The sequence below is a fragment of the Hippocampus bargibanti genome, linkage group LG12, assembly GCF_051943395.1.
Source record: "Hippocampus bargibanti isolate YZ-2025 linkage group LG12, ASM5194339v1, whole genome shotgun sequence".
Classification (NCBI taxonomy): domain Eukaryota; kingdom Metazoa; phylum Chordata; class Actinopteri; order Syngnathiformes; family Syngnathidae; genus Hippocampus; species Hippocampus bargibanti.
In genome coordinates, this window is record NC_142745.1 from 15,052,198 (window position 1) to 15,069,481 (window position 17,284).

Genomic DNA, 17,284 nt, shown 5'->3' on the forward strand with positions numbered 1-17,284 from the left:
GTGTTGATGTCCTTCTTCTGCTCGACTGTAATTTTCTTTTGTGTCCTCTTCGGCTTAACACTAGCCTTTTTCAGTCCCAAAAAAGCAAAAGTATCCCCTCCATAACAAACCATGTCTCCACAGAGTGCACTCAACGAAAGTGGGTGTGGAAAAGTAGTCCGGCAGCCACGGTGGCGCTGTTCGACCGTGTGGTTTGGTGTTCGTCCGCCGAAAAGTAGTCCACCGGCCATTGTGGCACTCCGTGTGTTTCCCGAAAACTAGTTTGTATCCCAAGATTAGATACCCGCAAAGTTAATGTTCGTAAGGCGAAAAGTTTGTTATCTAAAGCGTTCATAAACCGAGGGATCACTGTATTTCAAATCCTTTTCCGATACATAAGGGGCACCGCATTATAAGGGGCACCTTCATAATGACATATTTTAAAACATTTTCCATACATAAGGCGCACTGGATAATGAGGCGCATGGTCAGCTTTAAAAATATATATTTTCTTTTACGTGCGCAGAAAATACGGTAAATATAAATGTAATAATAAATGTACAATTTTCTTTCCAATTTTTTTCCCCTCTCAGAACGGTCCAGTAAAGAAGGAGCGCTCCTCCTCCTCTTTTTCCTTCCCTTCGCGACCTTTCAACTTTGGCCTGGCCTCCTCCGCTTCCATCACAAGCCCGCTGGCCTCATCGGTGGGGCCCGGCGGTGGTCTTCTCAGCGTGGGCCGACGGCTGGCCATGGCCATGGAGAACCACGGCCGTCCCCCCGCTCGGACGCAGAGTCCGCCTCCGCCGCCTCCCTCCTCTCCTGCGCCACCGATACCCCCCAGGGTCAAAGGTGAGGCCAGCAAAAAAAAATGCCAAGTCGTGATTCATTCTTTTGCTAACTTTTTATTTTTTTGATGAGCCACAAGACGAGACAAACTATCTTACCTGAATTGCCTCTGTTCCATTAGCTCCCAGTGTTCCTCCCCCTCCTCCCCCGGGTGAGGAGCCAGAGAAACAAGAGGAAGAGGAAGTCTTCTCCCCCCTGGCAGGAAACAGGAAACGGACCCCTGTCGCCGCCGCTCGTCGAAAAAGGAGCTGCTCTGAGTCCAGTAACCATGGTGAGTGAGACATGATGTCACGAATAAGTCGTGAAAGATGATACCACCGGTGTGTTTTTCTTTGTCCAGATTATGGGATGCCGTCCAGTCACATGAGGATCTACAGCGGTGCAGAGTCATCCTTGAAGAAGTACGCGGGAGTATGAAAAGAGGCATCTGCTTGGCTGTTTGCCTTTTCAATAGCATCTTAGTGTCTCACTTGCGCAAGCCTTAGTGCACAGGTGTCAAAGTCAAGGGCCGAGGGCCAAATATGGTCCACCACATCATTTTATTCGGCCCGCGAAAGCAAATCAAATTTGTAAAATTCCATGATGCTTGCTAAAGCCCAAACCAAAATTTCAAATTGTCCCATGTCAACCTCAGTAAGTCATTATTTTTTACTTCAAATTTGAATATTAGTTATTCATTAATTTGTTGTGCACTCTAGATTAAATATGTGGAGGGCATTAAATATTCTAACAGCTTCCCCAAATTCATAATGGCCCCTGAGAGGAAACCATAACTACAATGTGGTCCGTTGCAAAAAAATGACTGACACCCTTGCCTTCGTGGTTAGCATGCTAACGTTAGCTCACAAACATCCAACCATGTTCAAAATTACAATTCGGCTCAGGTTATCATAGCATGCTGGCAAATTAGCTTTTATTTTGTAATGACCCATCTGGTTAGCATTGGCTGCACAGTGACCAATCGTATTAATGCTGGCTAGCTAACTATTGACTATCTAGCTAGGTATCTGTTGGCTATCGATTGGCTAGCTAGCGAGCTAGCTTTCTATCTATTTGATTTATTCCGGGTTGAGTGAACGCTGGCGCGTGTGGCAGCCGCTGCTCACCCACAGAAAAACATATCCGGTGACTGTAGTGACCTTGAGAGTTTTGAAACGCACTTATAAATGAATGTATTATTATTATTATAAGGATTATCGTGTCAACTCTCGAAGAACCTTTCAAAATAGGATGCTACTCTAAGGCAACCAGTCCTGTTTGCAGCGCCTAAAATGGTCAGTCATGCTAGCATGTTAACCTTAACTCGTCACTTTTACAGTTCTTCTGCTCTCGGCTCATTGACCGAACATCCAGAGAGAGGTATTTCCTGTCCACACGCACACAAATAAGGAATTGTCGTTCTAATGACTTCTTAACACGTTTATATCTCAGCCTATCGCAGGGCGGACACTGACACAAGCACCTTTCGATCACGTCACACCAGAAGAACCTGCGCTAACGGCTCATCACCCAGTCAGCGCTCGCAAAGCTTTGAGAGCACCGGCCGAGGCCCCGCCCCCCAGCCACTCCCTCGCAGGTCATTGGTGAGTACCGTTATTTAGCATTAGCGATATAGGGAGCAATCGTGTTAGCATGCCAGTGTTATTGTGACTGGCGTGATCGGTCCTCATGACCAGTCATATTGACTTGTTTGTGTTGCAATGACAGGTCGTATTAACTCTAAAAGCAGCGGTTGTGTTAACATGATCGCCATACTGCTGTCATCAAATTAGGATGCGATAATTCACAATAAAGTGGCCGGTCAAACATTATCAATCTTTTAAACTTGTTCGGATTAGCTCTGAAATGAGACATCACGCTAGCGTCACCCTAAAAAGTATCAGTCACTGATGCTAACATGTTAAACTTCAACAAAATCCAACCATGTTAGCTTGCTAGCATGTACACTAAGGAACCAATCGTGCTGTGACATTAGCCCTAGTGCTGTAAAGACCCGTCGTTTTAAACTGTTAATATTAACCCTGAAATGACCAATCAAGTTAGAATGCCAACAATGCTTCGAAAATGGCTAGTCATGTTAGGCTAACATTCCATAGTAATGAGCAATCCCTTTACTTTGTTAGCATTAAAAGAACCAATCATATTTGCATTTCTTGATAAAAGACTAGCTTGTTCACGTGACTTTAATAGTGAGCGACAATACCAACCTGCTAGCATGTATGCTAACTTAGCATATAGGCTCAACTGTAAAACTGGTCACTTTACCTTAATAGCATTCACTCATGAGTGATCTGCTAGCATTAGCTCTAAAATGACCAGTCACGTTAGCATGCAATGATTACCATCAGCTTCATAAACATCCAATCACTTTTGTTTTGAGCAGCCTCGGGGTTGTCGGGGGTCCGCCCATCGCGTCCGTGCACTTTATGACTGCGAGGCGGACCACCACGACGAGCTGAGCTTCAATGAAGGCCAAGTCATTGTGGTCGTAGGCCAGGACGACACCGACTGGTGGGTACGTATTGAATCCCAAAAATCGACACTTGGTATTGGGAGTCCTGCATCAAATTTGTGTGTGTGTGTGTGTGTGTGTGTGTGTGTGTGTGTGTGTGTGTGTGTGTGTGTGTGTGTGTGTGTGTGTGTGTGTGTGTGTGTGTGTGTGTGTGTGTGTGTGTGTGTGTGTATACACTCTGCAGCACGGCTACATTGAAGAAGAACCAGAGCAGAGAGGGTTATTCCCATCTTCCTTTGTCCAGCCCATGTCAAACTAATGTCAATGATTGTACACCATCGCACCTCCGAACTAGCACAACACTCCGACACCCGGATGAACATTGCTAGCTGCCTTCAAAGATGCCTCAGCAGCTAAGTAGCATGTCACTTCCTGCCTTCAACCAAACAAACAGAAACAGAACCACATTTAAAAAAAACAAAATATATAAAATACACACAGCAAGAAAATGTTGCCAAAGGGCCAATGAAAAAAAAGTAGTGATACCTTGGTTTACGAACTTAAATGGTTTCCAGACAGTGTGTAAGGTGAAAAGTGTGTATTCCAAAAATTAATTTCCCACAGGAAACCATTAAAATGAGAATAATCCGTTCCCAGGTCCCCATAAAACATAATTTTCAACTTTCTAATTTTCTAAACCTTAAAACTACACAAAATATACCTTATTTTATGTATAATAAATGTGCTATGGTATTATAATTAAAGAAATAAACTGTACAATAAAGTGGTTTTATTTACCTTTGTGATGGTTGTTGATGGCTTTGTGGAATAGAGTGTCCGGTTTCATCAGCATTAAACACTTCATGAGGAACATAGCCCGCTTCTTTCACCATCTTGAGGAATGATCCCTTGAGGTGCTTCCTCTGATAATTTTACCTTTTTCCTCATCAATTGTGTTCTGTTTAGCTGGGTTGATAGCTTTTTGCGTGTACAGATGACTTGTGCGGGTTATTTGTGGAGCCTGATTGATGGGATATTTTAACTTTGCAGTCTACACTCTGCCTTTGAACTATCAAAGTTGAAACTCTCTGTCATTTGCCTGTCTCTAATGTTTAAACCCCCCCCCCCCCCCACTGCTGCGTTCTTGACCAATCACGTGGCTTTAAACAAAGACTGGGGGCAGGGAATAGAGGACAAAAACAGTCGGCTGCCATTTTGGTGTGAGAAGAACGGGCTCGTTCGCGAACGACACATGACTCCATGTACAATAAAAGTTCGTATGCCAAGGTAAAGTTCGTATTTTCATACATTTAACGTCCGTAAACCTAAATGTTCGTAAGACAACGGGTTCGTAAACCGAGGTATCACTGTACCTATTTTTTGGATTGAAACAAATAAATATGTTTGGGCGCTGTCTTTTTTTAACAGTTTTATTTTCTCACTTTTCAGTCCAACTGGCAGCAGTGCCTTCACAAATTCAGAAAACAAAAATCTTGCATGTAAAGCAGGCCGCACGGTGAGGGAAGACTGGATTATTAAAAAGAAAAAAACAGGGGGAGGCGTTGGTGCCCTTAAACAAAAGCGGGGGGTAAATTGTGGCGCAAACCAAAAGTTTGACTTTTCATGACTTGAAATCATCCATTTTGACAATAGTGACCACGAAAACTACGATCGCAACACAACCATGTAAACTTGAGCAAATGGATTAGGGCCACCTTAAAAAATGTCCAAGAACTCGTAACATGATGAACACATTGTTTCACAGGTATTCAAAGGCTTGCAGGCATTAGTGGTTGATTATTGGACGTGTTCATGTAAATGTACCCTGACTCATAAATAAACGTTTGCTTTCCACGTCACCCACAAAAAAATAGATATAAAAAAAAAAGTACAAATGACAGACAAAAGGCTACATTTGAACTTAATCCATACAAACATATACACAAAAATACTGCATGGTCTACATTTTTTTTCCTTCATTGTCGTTTGCAAACGAAAAGCAGTGAACGCGCAAGCGATTGGCCATCGGAGGACTTTTCCCATTCACAGTACAAGTCAAGACCAGCTTTGAGGATTTTAGGTAGGAGAAAAAAGAAAATGATCAATCCACCAAAATTGTTTTGCAAGAAAGAAGCAAAAGATGAAGCATTCATTTTTGATGTGATGGTCTGACCTAAAATGGATTCAACATCCCCTCACTATTTGCCACATCAGGACAAATGTAGGTTACTAACAAGACACAGTAATGTATTTTTATTTGATCTTTTTTTTATGTGCAAGAAATGTTACATTAAGACATTGTGTGTTGAATTACGGGAATGATTTGTTTGAATTTTCACATCTGATATTTTTGTGTACTGAATATAATAAAGGTGTCATATTCGTGAGCTTTATTTTAACATAAATGAATCGTCGTCTTTAGCATTAAAAAAAAAGATTTTTTTTTTCATTTTTAAACATGGAAAAATAGATCCGATTTGTGTTTTGCTTTTCGGGATATGGATTTGGATCAATCTGTTTTGGCACGGCCATGTTACATGGACAGGATTTTAAATGTGTTTCTGACTTTGTCACCATGTGGTATTGTTTGTACAACTACAGAGGAAAATAATTTAAAATCATTTGGGAATTGAACCATCACAAAAATGGGGACAAAATACTGGACGGCTACCATTCAGTTTGAATGAAAGGATGAGTAATCGCTGAAGCCACAAGATGGCTGCCATTTCCTTAAGGCAAAGTGCTCAGATGAAAAAACAAAACAAAACAACCTCCCCAAAAAGAACGTGTGTGTGTGTGTGTGTGTGTATGATTGTCTTGTGAGGACCACTAACATTTTATACCATATGTAGTGAGGACATTTTTGACAAGTAAGGACCTTTTGGCCGGTCCTCACAAGTTTTTCATTCTACGGGCTTCTAGAGGGTCTATATATGCATTTGTTAAAGTTTCAGAGAGGTCCTAACAAATTCACCCAAAATGATTTTTTGGTGTGTATTTTCATTTCACTTGGATAAACACACTCTTTACTCACTGTGTGTGTTTATCTATCTGTGTGTGGTTAATGAGAGGAAAAAGTTCATACCGCAAAAAGTAAAATGATATTTTAACCAAATTAACAATAGGGGTGAGAACTTTGAATGTACCCATTCAGAAACCTCACTCCTGCTGTTATTTCAGTTTCAAGTCAACTTTTTCTTTCTTTCTTTTAAGAAGTTTAAGTGGGAAATGGGCTGACATTTAGTGTTCAAATGTAACAGCAACGGTGGTCCTCATGCCTTATCTGGAGTTATCCGGACCTCACAAAACCATTGAAACAGGAATGTGTGTGTGTGTGTGTGTGTGTGTGTGGTTGTTCCCCACCTCAAATCAAAGTTTTTTTTCCTGCGGTTGCAGGAGGCTCTTCTGTCTTGTGAATAAGGCACAAAATGGACGACGACAAGGTTTTTGGGCCTGTCAGGTTTTGTTTGTTCAGTGCCAGAGGACGTCCGAGCCGTTCCTCTTTGTCACACAAGCGGATCGCCAGAACGGTCAGGTGGGGTAAGGATGGGGTGGGGGGCCCTCGGATCACGCGTGCAATCTGATCTTTCCCTCCTCGGCCAGCTGCCGTATGACTTGCATCTCAAAGTCGGCGCTGTGCACGCCCGTCTTGCGGAAGGCGCCGGCGTAGCGGTTCTCCTCCCAGTAGTGATGCCAATTGCCTTGCTTGTCCGCCCCATAGCCAAACACGGACACCTGTGGACAAGAAACAAGGATTTTAGGGGGTGAGATGGAGAGGGAAAGAAAAGACGGAGAAAAAAAAATAACATCGAGAGAGGTGCCAAGAGGAAAGGAAGGCATCAGAAGCATTTGATAACTTGCACTCCATGTTGGAACTCAGTACAACGACAATGGTCAATTAAAAGAGCGGCCATTTTGTTTCGTTTTCTCTCTCTGTCTCTTACGCCAAAACTGGTTAGATACATTTATCGTCTTTATTAATTTTACCTGTTGCTAAATTTCTGTGATTGTGTCGTATAAGGGATAAAAATGTCAAGGCTATGTCGTTCACGTTTCAAAATCCCGATTTCACAGGATTCATTTTCCGAACGACTTTCAGAGCGTCATACTACAGACCCATATAATTAAGGAATTAACTAGCTGGCTACCTAGCTAGCAATCAAGCTGACTACCTAGCTAGCTATCTATTAACTGTCTAGCTAGCTTGCTGCCTATCTAGCCTATTGAGCTATCAATCTATTAGCTGACTGGCTATCTGGCTGACTATCTATTAGCTATGTTTTAGCTAGCTTTCTATCTATTTGAGTTAGCTAGCTGGCTGTGTATCTATCCATCTATCTATTAGCTGACTAGCTATCTAGCTAGATATCTGGCTGGCTATCTATGAGCTAGTTATCTAGCTTTCTAACTATTTGAGTTAGCTAGCTGGCTGCCTATCTAGCCTATCGAGCTATCTATCTATTAGCTGACTAGCTATCTAGCTAGCTATCTATTAGCTATGTATTAGATAGCTAGCTTTTTATCTATTTGTTTGCAGTTATTCTGGGTTGAGTGAACGCTGGCGCGTGTGACTGCCATTGCTCACCCACAGAAAAACCTATCCTGTGATTGTAAAGTGACCTTGAAAGTTTTGAAAGGCGCTTAGAAATGAAATGTATTCTTATTATTATTCTTATAAAAGAATGAAAGGGGGGGGGGGGGTTGTCATGGTAACCTGGTCGCAGGTGTGCAGCGCGAAGATGATGGCGAGCATCCCCGTGGACGGGTAGCGGCCGTGACGCTCTGTCCAGTGCTCGTGGACGTACTTGAAGAAGACCGGGCTCACCACCAGCACCTGCGCACACGCCGTTAGCATGTTGCGCGCACATCAACCGGGCCATTTGTCGCTCTTACCTTGTCCTTATCGGCCTCCACTCGCTCTTTCACGCGCATGTACGTCCTGAGAACACAAAAATCATGTGGTCTTTGATGTTGACAAAAAAATACATACATAAAAATAGCGGAAAAGGCTAACATTTTGTATAAAAAGTTGATTGCGGATTATGCTAACATTTAGCATATTCCGCAACAAACTTTTTTTGGGCCGGTGTGTCAAAGTCATTTTAGTAGCCAGGAGTTGTGTTTTTCTTCTTGGAGGGCCATTTTGACACACAAGTATGACTTATAGACAACACATTAATAGATTGCTAGCTTTGAAATCACTCACAAAGGTTCGTTCGATTTTTGCTCCAGTGAGTGTAAAATTGGTAACAAAATTATTGCGAAATAGGAACCTTATTTATTACAATTGACAATTTCACATTTCGTTACGGATTTTAGCAAGTTGATTTGCTTTTGCGGGCCATGTAAAATGACCCGTTGGCCTGAATCTGGCCCTCGGGCCTTGGGTTTGACACCCTTGTACTAAATGGCTTTTTTTCGGACCAAAAAAATGTCCTCTCTGAGGTTTACCGAAACAAGCACAAAAGAGGTCCAAAATGGCGCCCAAGGAGGCAGCCGTCATTCATCAAGGAGGAGACTGTGCTGAGCGGTTGCATCTTTTCGGCAGCATGAATATGCCAGCACCGTTTTTGATTTGGGAGGAATATCAGTGCCATTTGACTGTCATCGCTGCACAGCTCTGGGGCCATTGCGCTTTTTTGCAATGGGCAGCATTTTTACAGTTGGACAGTCTGCGGTTGGAAGGATGCGTGGCTTGACGAGCCCACGATCAGAAGAAAGGAACGTCAGTGCCGTTGCGTACGGGGAACCGCCGCGGCTTGGAATTGAAACGGATTTACGACGGAGAGGAGATGTGAAACAATGTCTTTTCGTCAATGGATGCTACTGCTTCGTGTTTGTTTAGCTTGTAGCAGAAGTGCATATTTCACCATGACTTCCCTGATCCACTGGTGAAAAGGACGCTTTGATTCTCAACTCTTTCATCTACAACTGCTTTATACAACAAAAACGGTGCCGAAAGTGTTTAAGATTGAATGACTGTGTGTCTTTTGTGTTGTGTCACATTATCTGTTATTTTGTTTTTTTGTTGTTTGACTTCAAGATGGCGACGCGAGAGTGGCTGCCTTTACAGCAGCTCCTGGATTTTTTTCTACTTCTTCCTTCCCTTTCATAACTTTGCTGCTGTGAAATATAAATGTATCCACTGCAAGAGTAATAAAGGCAAATCCAATCCAATGGGTGCAATGAATTTTTGGGGGGGAAATAGTTTAGATTTGTTGAGCTCAGCGGTCTTTGAAAACTTCAAAGTTAATTCATTTCCTTGACTAAATAACAAAACAAATATTTTTGCAAATCAAAGACCCATTGACCAAATAGTCTAATGGAATGTTTCTAAGTGGTTACATTTTGACGTGGCCGGTGGAGAGGGCGCTGCTCAGCCATTCCATGTCTCGGAGTTTGAAGGGCAGCAGGATGAGACTGACGCCGTGCCCCACGTCCACCGCGCTCTCCGGGTACACAAAGTGATGCGTCGTGCGGTTCCCAACGTCTTTTTCGAAGCTTCGCGTCACTGCCTTGTTCATCCTGAGTGGGGAGATTAATAAAAAATAAATAAGGTTGACATAGCCCAAAATAAACATATAAATAATTGTTTTTAAATGTGTTTTTTTTTTCTCCAAGGTTGAAGCATGTACCGGATGACGGAGTCATGCGAGTCGATGAGCTTTCCGTGTCCCGACTTCTGCAAGTTGCCCGAGTTGCCCACCACGGCGCAAACGCGGCAACGCGACAACCGAGGTGTGAAGTCCACGGAAGGCACGGAGATGATTTGGAACATGTGTGACATGACTTCCTGTAGCGTCTGATCGTTACCCGAACGCTGAAGACTCTGTGGAAGCAAAACATAAATATATATGTGCAATATATATTTTCCATGATTGCGATCGCACCACCCGATTGATTTTGTTGCGTGTACGCGCCTCAAAACTCAAATGGTATTGTAAGTCGTATTAATTTGTACGTGAAATTTAGCACATCGCAGTGTTCTATGAAAAAAAAATGCAATACGATTTAATACAAAAAATTAACGTAAACTTTCACTGTTTTTTATCCCTATGGCCAAAACCGGATTTTTTTTAGGCCACCGCTGCTTCTGTGGATTTTTTTGGGGTGTGGGGGTTCTGTTGTGTTCACCTTTGTTTGTCTTTTTGGGGTTTTTTTTGCTCAAAATGTTTTTTTATGTGTTTACATTTTTTTGCTTGCTTTTGTGTTTAGTTGTTAGGTGTGTTTTTTGGGGAGGGCTTTTCCTTGCTCCGCCTGCGCTTTTAATTTAGGATGATGAGGATGTTGGCTATCCAAATAGTAGAGAGAGGGAGAAAGAGAGAGACAGACAGAGAGAGAGAGAGAGAGAGAGAGAGAGAGAGAGAGAGAGAGAGAGAGAGAGAGAGAGAGAGAGAGAGAGAGAGAGAGTGAGTGAGAGTGACAGAGAGCGCAAGAGAGACAGAGAGACAGATAGAGAGTGACAATGAGAGAGAGAGAGGAACAGAGACAATGGGAGAGACAAAGAGAGTGTGAGAGAGAGAGAGCAAGAAGAGAGAGAGAGAGAGAGAGAAAGAGAGAGACAGTGAGAGGAGACAGATACAGAGAGAGAGAGAGACAGAGAGAGTGCGAGAGAGACAGTGAGAGAGAGACAATGAGCGATAGAGAGACAGAGACAGTGTGAGAGACACAGATACAGAGAGAGAAAGACAGAGACAGAGTGAGACAGTGAGAGAAAGACAGACATAGAGACAAATAGAGAGACAGTGAAATAAGAGAGAGAGACAGAGAGAGTGTGAGAAAGAGAGCGAGAGAGAGCCCATGGGTGTCGTGTCAAACCGCAAGTAACCGGGTGCCCACTGCAGATTAGTTTGATTTTTCACTGCCCAAATTGTGTTTTTATTTTATTTTATTTTTTATTTTTATGAGGGTGGAAGACTTCCATCGGCTTCAATAAGGGAAAGAAAATTGCAGAAAGGGCCGCTTTGCTTGGCGACTGGTCTCCCATTAAGTCATATCTCAGGGGGCCCGTCTGGCTGCCTGCTGAACTGACGACACAGTGACTCGGCAAGATGAAATCACCGTCTGCCCTCCACCCCATCGCCACACCTTTTAATCTCCTAATGGCCTGTGTGCGCATGCGTGTGCGTGCGTGTGCGTGAACAGGAAATTCGCTCAGACACGCGGGTCCCGCCGCCAGGCAGAACCCGGTGGAAAACACAAATGGACGCTTGCTCTTCCAATGGGTTGTCATGACATCTTTCCACTTTGGCCGTCATCGGCGCGGCCGCCGGCCCTCATAGAAGGTGGCCGCCCTGCCCCAAAATAACTGCCCGCAAGGCAAAAAAGATCTCAGGTCGCGATTTCAGGGTTAGGAAAAGAAGTGATTGTTGCTCATAAAACGTGTTTGTTGAGCGGCAAACGCTCTTAGTTGTTGACTGTTCTTTCGAGACGGGAATGCCGCTGACGTTTCAGAATAAATCCATGTTAGGTTCCTTTCACTAATCTTTGTTGACAAAAAGTGTACAGAATGCGCTTTGGGATGTCGAGCGTGCGGTTCTCACCAGCCACCAGTTGAGCGCGTCCGGGTTCAAGCGGTCCTTGGCGTTGCGCAGGACGGGTTCCTGTCGGGGGTCGTAGCGACGACGGAACCAGTCGGATTGGCTCAGGTCAGACACGCACGACTCGGGACAACCGCAGGGCCTGAGGGGGACGCGCCGGTGAGACCAGATCAAAATATTTGCCGCGGGAGACCCCAGGGGTGCGAGCCGTGCCCACTTCACTGGTTTACCTTGAGTCCCGCCCAGTATCGCGTTGCGCCTGCTTCTCGATTGCGGCGGTGCTGACTAGTTTGTGGCGGCCGTCGACTTTGACAGGAAACTCTTAAAAGGAAAAACATATCATCACCAAAGCTTGTCTTGAAAGCCCAAACCAAGCTCAAAAGTTAACGAAGGCCCAAATCCCTAAATGTGGTTAAAAATTCCAAAATTTAACCTCTTGCTTTTATTTAAAATACTAAATAGGGGCTTGAAACCTGCCTCACCTGAAATCCAAACTCGAGTTTGACACCCGAGTTCCTGCTTGCAAGCAAATTATGTCATCTTTTGGCTAGTTTGGATTGGATTTGCCTTTATTAGTCTCGCAGTGGAGAAATTTACATTTCACAGCAGCAAAGTTGTAAGTTGAAGCCCTAATTTAAAACCCTTGTACTGTCTTGAAGCTAACCGGGCTTCAAATATCAACATAAAACACCAAGACAGTGTTTAAAACCAAAACTTGAAACCTCGTGACCTCCACTTAAAAACCGGTTGAAACCTTCATCTTGGCCAGGAACCCTAACCAGGTCTCTCAAGCCTATTTTGAAACCATCAAACCTTAACATCAAAATCTCAACGCAATTCAGTAGCATGCATGCCAAGTCTCTCACCCGTCTCCTGACTGATGTTATCTCGGGTGGCGGCGGCCATGGACAGCGACAGGAAGTGCTTCCTCTGGATGCTCTGGCTGGCGAGCATGAGGAGGAGGAGGGCGGCGATTCCCAGCACCGCGCACACCTTCCTCTTCGACAACATGGCCGGAGGTGCGAGGGGGCGAGGCCCCGGTAGCATTCCCGCTAATCTCATCTGCACCTCCGGCGGATTTCCGCAAGCTCTGCTTGCTTCGTCTTCATCTCCACGCAGGCCCGACGAGGGCGTTCGCTTCCTATATGGTATGCTAGGCTGCTTTCCTGTAGCGAAGAGGGGAAAAAAACTGTAAGGCTATGTCCAAATTACTCGAGACTGACAAGTTTGGAATGTGTGGTGAGCAAATTGGAAGTCCTGAATCATGTCAAATACTGTTGTCAAATTAGGTTTTGTGGCACCGATGATGGCCTAGGGACTTGGACAACTCACAAATAGCCAAAAATTAACATAGCAGATAACCACCGCCAATTGAAATGCATTTTCACAAGTATAAAAATATCAAAGACAAAAAAATCTGATAGCTCACATATTATTCATCGACTGAACAATAATGGACTCAACACAGAGCCCTGGAGCACTCAAAATGTGACAAGTAGTAAAGTCAACCACTCCATATTTGCAGTTGCGCATCCGGTGATTTGAATCTTGATTTTTATCCTCCCTGTCAACTTTATTCAATACCACTTTAAAAATATATTCCCCCCCCTCCCCCCACTCATGGTCTACTGTATGGAAATCCCTCAGCCGTGATGAGGTAGGAGGGAGCGAGCGTACCATTCTGAGCTCTGCCAAAAGGCAAGAGCACAACTGAAAGTCTGTTTTAATCGTTGCCAGGTGGGCCTCCATGTGAACTCCAAAGGGGGAAAAAAAGTTAAGATCATGGATTAGCAAAGTGCATTAGCGCAATGCTCTGCTGTACAAATTCATATAAGACCTTACTGACTTGGAATTTGGTTAGAAGCCTTGGCTCCAATGCCCAAACCCAAAAAGGGCCAAAATGACTCATTTTTAAGTGTCGTTTTTGGGCATGAGGTGTTCAGACTTTTTTGTCGGTCTTCTCACGACAAACACGCAGACTAACTTTCCTGTTTTAACATGAGCCTGCCTCCGAGGGATGACTTTTGAAATAAGATCAAATAATGAAAGAAATTTCATGAGTTCCCTCCAGACTTCCTGTCTTTGGGCTTGACTCAAGACTGTGTGTGCATGTGTCTACTCCCAATAGAAAATAGACATTCCTACCAAATTTCAGCTCTGGGAGGAGCATTTTTCAAGTAATAAAGAAGAGGAAACTATCTCAATCCAAGAATTAGCAAAATGGCCGCTTTGAACCACAATGTTTGTCTTTATGAGCAAGGTCTCTTCATACTTTTTTTTTCCTGACGGCTACATGACAGACATGCCAACCAAATTTACACTGCCAAGTGAAATTGACAGAATTTCTAAAATAACAAATGATGTCATGAACCAAATTATGTTCAAGTTTCCTTTCCAAAGTGCTTAGAACTTAACTCATTCACTGCCATTCACACATTTATTCGGGAATTCAAAATATGACGTAGAGCGGCATTCCTGAATTTGTTCGGGTTTTTTTTTGCAGGGGTTGCCGTTGAAGCGTCGGCCAGACCTCTGGCAATGTTTTTTTCCCTTCCACAAGGGGGCAGAGTTTCCATTTTCTCAATGTTAGCGCTTTGTTCCAGCTTCAGCTGTTGTTAAAGCACTATATAAACCAATATGTATGTATTGCATTGTATTTTGCACAGCTGCCCTCCTTTCAAGCTCATATAACTCCAGACCCATATCATTTAGGAATTAACTCTATTTTTCTGATAAAAGAAGAAAGTCTAAGATTTCTTATGTTGCATTGAATGTTTATGTAGTACTAAAACTCAACATGCTGTGGGTCCTGGAATTTGAGTGACAAGGACAAAAACCCTGGCACTGGAGTGCACACATTTTTGCACGTCTGGCAGTAAATGAGTTTTAAAATAGCTGACCTTCCAGGTTTGACTTTTTGGTCAATCTCACAATATCCTCACATGATTGTTTTTAATAGTAAAGATGAAGGCACAAAAACAAATGTTGGTGTCAAAATGGCCGCCTTGACCGAAAAGAGACAGACTTCTTGTGTGTCTTTGGAAATAAGTTCTTGAGACTTTCTTTTTAGGTCAAATCATAATAGACAAGACCTCTGCGTGACCCCCCCCCCTAAAATAAATAAATACAATCACATTGCTAATTGAAAACTGCCTTTGAGGGGGTGTGAATTTTCAAAACAATTCCTGGAAGTGCCGGCATACTTTGCTGACGATAACGCAGTTTCAGGACATTTTGTCTTGAGGGCTGCTGGTTCCTGGGCCGAGAGACGGAACGGAGTCACACTATCTTTTTGTTATTTTTGGAGGGGTTGCCGGAGGGGGGTGGGCCGATAGGGTCATTCCCATGCTGAGAGTAACAGAACTCAGTGCTCTCACAGACATCTGGAATCTTGTGTGGATACCACAAAGGGGAAACTTGTCCAGTTTTTCACTCTCTCATTAGCAAACTTCAGAGCAAGGATCGGTTTTGATTATGACACTATAAATATAAACGTAGCGGACATGTTGACGCTCACCATTTTTGTCAGGTCAGGGGTGGTGGCAAGAAACGACATACAGAAAAGTCAACTAGAGCGATGACTTTAATTGAATCGGGTTTTGTGGTTTTGTCAGGAAGAACGAAGGACCCGACAGCGTCATGCGTGACGACGTTTGCCACCTCAGCAAAGCAAGCAAAATCGGAGGCTGGCTTCCCTAATGATTTTTTTTTTAAGCCCGCTCACTCAACCATCTGCCAACTGCAATCATTTAGCAATATGAATGATAAAACCAAGTGGAAGAAACGCTGCCAAGGTTTGACAATGCATCTAACAATCATTTTGCCAAAGTGGTCGTCTTAAATTGTGGCTATATTTCACAGCTCGCTGAATACTCAACTTTAGTGGAAACAAAGGAGAAGGACGGAGGGAACAAAAGGATGCTTTAGCATTAGCATGTTCGTTTTTTCGTAGATTGTGTTAAGTGTCCCTTTACAGATGTCTTGTCATGAACAGGAACATATTGACAGGACGTTTTGAAAAAAGACAACGGAAGAACTACGTTATTTCTACCTTTAAACACAAACAGATTGAGTCTGTGTCATTTCTGGCTTTAATTTAAACAAATAAACAAGAAAGCGCAAAGAAAGATGAATGAGCACCTTCCTGTTTCAGTGCGTACTTTCACTTCCAAAACAGAACCAAAATTAACACACTTCAACATGTTGCTTGCAAAGATCTTTGTATTTCATAGAGAAGTCGCAATATAGTCGACAGTACTACCAGACACACACAACAGCAGTTTCCTGTCCACATGCTCTTCCCAACATCACCTCCCTTTTTTCCTGTAAAAGCTCTTTTCCCTATTTTAAGGGCATCCATACAGCCCCATCCACCCCCACTTTTTTTCCCTTGACGGAACACTGACCCCCAGGACAACAGAGACTTCGGACTGTTGAACTGTTGAAAATTTATATCAAGCAAGGGTAACAACAATTCTACCAACAAAGCTTCGACAATTAGTGTTTTCAGTTCCAAATCCTTTTTTTAAAATGTTGTTACAAAAGAAGATGATTCGTCATGATCGTAAATATAATCTTGTGTCCCATTTTTGGAGGAAATTGTTGCAGCTATTAAGACTCAAGTTCATGATTATTTTGTTAAAAAAATCAATTCCATAAGTTTGCGCAATACATATCTTGTGCTGCTAGTTCTGTTGAACACGAGTAGCAAGCCATAATTGAAGCCCATTATTATAAAGAAATAAACACAATGAATTAATATCACAAATACACAACCAATATATATCTATTAATATATACATATCTATGATTTTTTTTAATTAATGCATTTTCAAAAAAAAATGGTGAATACACTGGTATGGAAACCGCGAGCCTGGGGGGGGGGGGGGGTGTCTACTCTACTGTAGCTCTACTTTGGCTCCCTTTTAAATGTTAGCTAGTGTCACGAGTGAAGCCAAAAGATGCCATCACACTTTTGGTCAACAAGAAACAAGCAGAAAAAAAAAACAAATACACGAAAAAATTACAATTAAAACAAATAAAACACTTTGCCTCCATTCAACAATCGACACCCCCGGCTTCATTTCTCCTTCTTTCGTACAGCAGTCCCACTCGATTCTGACGAAAACTTTACTTTCCATCACACCGACAACAAGCCAGAGTTGCCCAAAAGTTTGCAGGGACCACCGGTCATGTTTGTTCGACGCGACAGTCTCCGACTTGAGCAGCCGGACGAAACACACAATGGCGGTCCAAATAGACACCGAACCACAGAACAAGAAGAACCCGACACCTAATCGTCGAAACGAGACGCAGAAAACGAAGAAAAACTCACGTGAAACTTCTTGGTCGCCGGAGGTCTTTCTTCGTTTTGTTCGCTGCTTGAGGATGAGGAGGGAGGAGGAAGGGGGGGGAAGGAGAGCGGGAGGGTGTCATCTTGATACCGAGAAGCCTGACGGGAGGGAAG

General features: G+C 43.2%; 2 protein-coding genes across 3 annotated transcripts in view; one reads left to right on the forward strand and one right to left on the reverse strand.

Annotated features, from left to right (window-relative positions):
- The window catches only part of unm_sa1614 (un-named sa1614), a 17,984-nt gene extending 12,172 nt beyond the window's left edge, over positions 1-5,812 (forward strand). For both annotated transcript variants that reach the window (XM_089011258.1, XM_089011259.1), the window contains 7 exons: positions 573-828; positions 947-1,096; positions 1,166-1,226; positions 2,144-2,184; positions 2,257-2,408; positions 3,209-3,340; positions 3,522-5,812. In XM_089011258.1, the coding sequence (XP_088867384.1) occupies positions 573-828; positions 947-1,096; positions 1,166-1,226; positions 2,144-2,184; positions 2,257-2,408; positions 3,209-3,340; positions 3,522-3,596 (867 nt within the window). In that variant the 3' untranslated portion in view covers positions 3,597-5,812. The remainder of the gene's footprint in view (positions 1-572; positions 829-946; positions 1,097-1,165; positions 1,227-2,143; positions 2,185-2,256; positions 2,409-3,208; positions 3,341-3,521) is intronic.
- st3gal8 (ST3 beta-galactoside alpha-2,3-sialyltransferase 8) lies at positions 5,239-17,270 on the reverse strand. Its single transcript, XM_089011262.1, has 9 exons — positions 17,153-17,270; positions 12,684-12,983; positions 12,048-12,138; positions 11,821-11,959; positions 9,913-10,106; positions 9,623-9,802; positions 8,171-8,216; positions 7,992-8,111; positions 5,239-7,012 (listed from the first exon to the last, which is right to left on the reverse strand). Exons 2-9 carry the CDS (start codon positions 12,877-12,879, stop codon positions 6,845-6,847), a joined length of 1,134 nt encoding a protein of 377 aa, XP_088867388.1. The 5' UTR covers positions 12,880-12,983; positions 17,153-17,270; the 3' UTR covers positions 5,239-6,844.
- Positions 17,271-17,284: the final 14 nt, after the last annotated feature.

Bases quoted from the DNA above. Each gene is read 5' to 3' on its own strand.
- st3gal8 (XM_089011262.1), bottom strand. From the start codon at position 12,879: ATGAGATTAGCGGGAATGCTACCGGGGCCTCGCCCCCTCGCACCTCCG. The intron at 11,960-12,047 runs GTAAACCAGTGA...CGTCCCCCTCAG, and splicing joins GATACTGGGCGGGACTCAAG to GCCCTGCGGTTGTCCCGAGT. The intron at 7,013-7,991 runs GTTACCATGACA...TCTTGTCCACAG, and splicing joins CGCTGCACACCTGCGACCAG to GTGTCCGTGTTTGGCTATGG.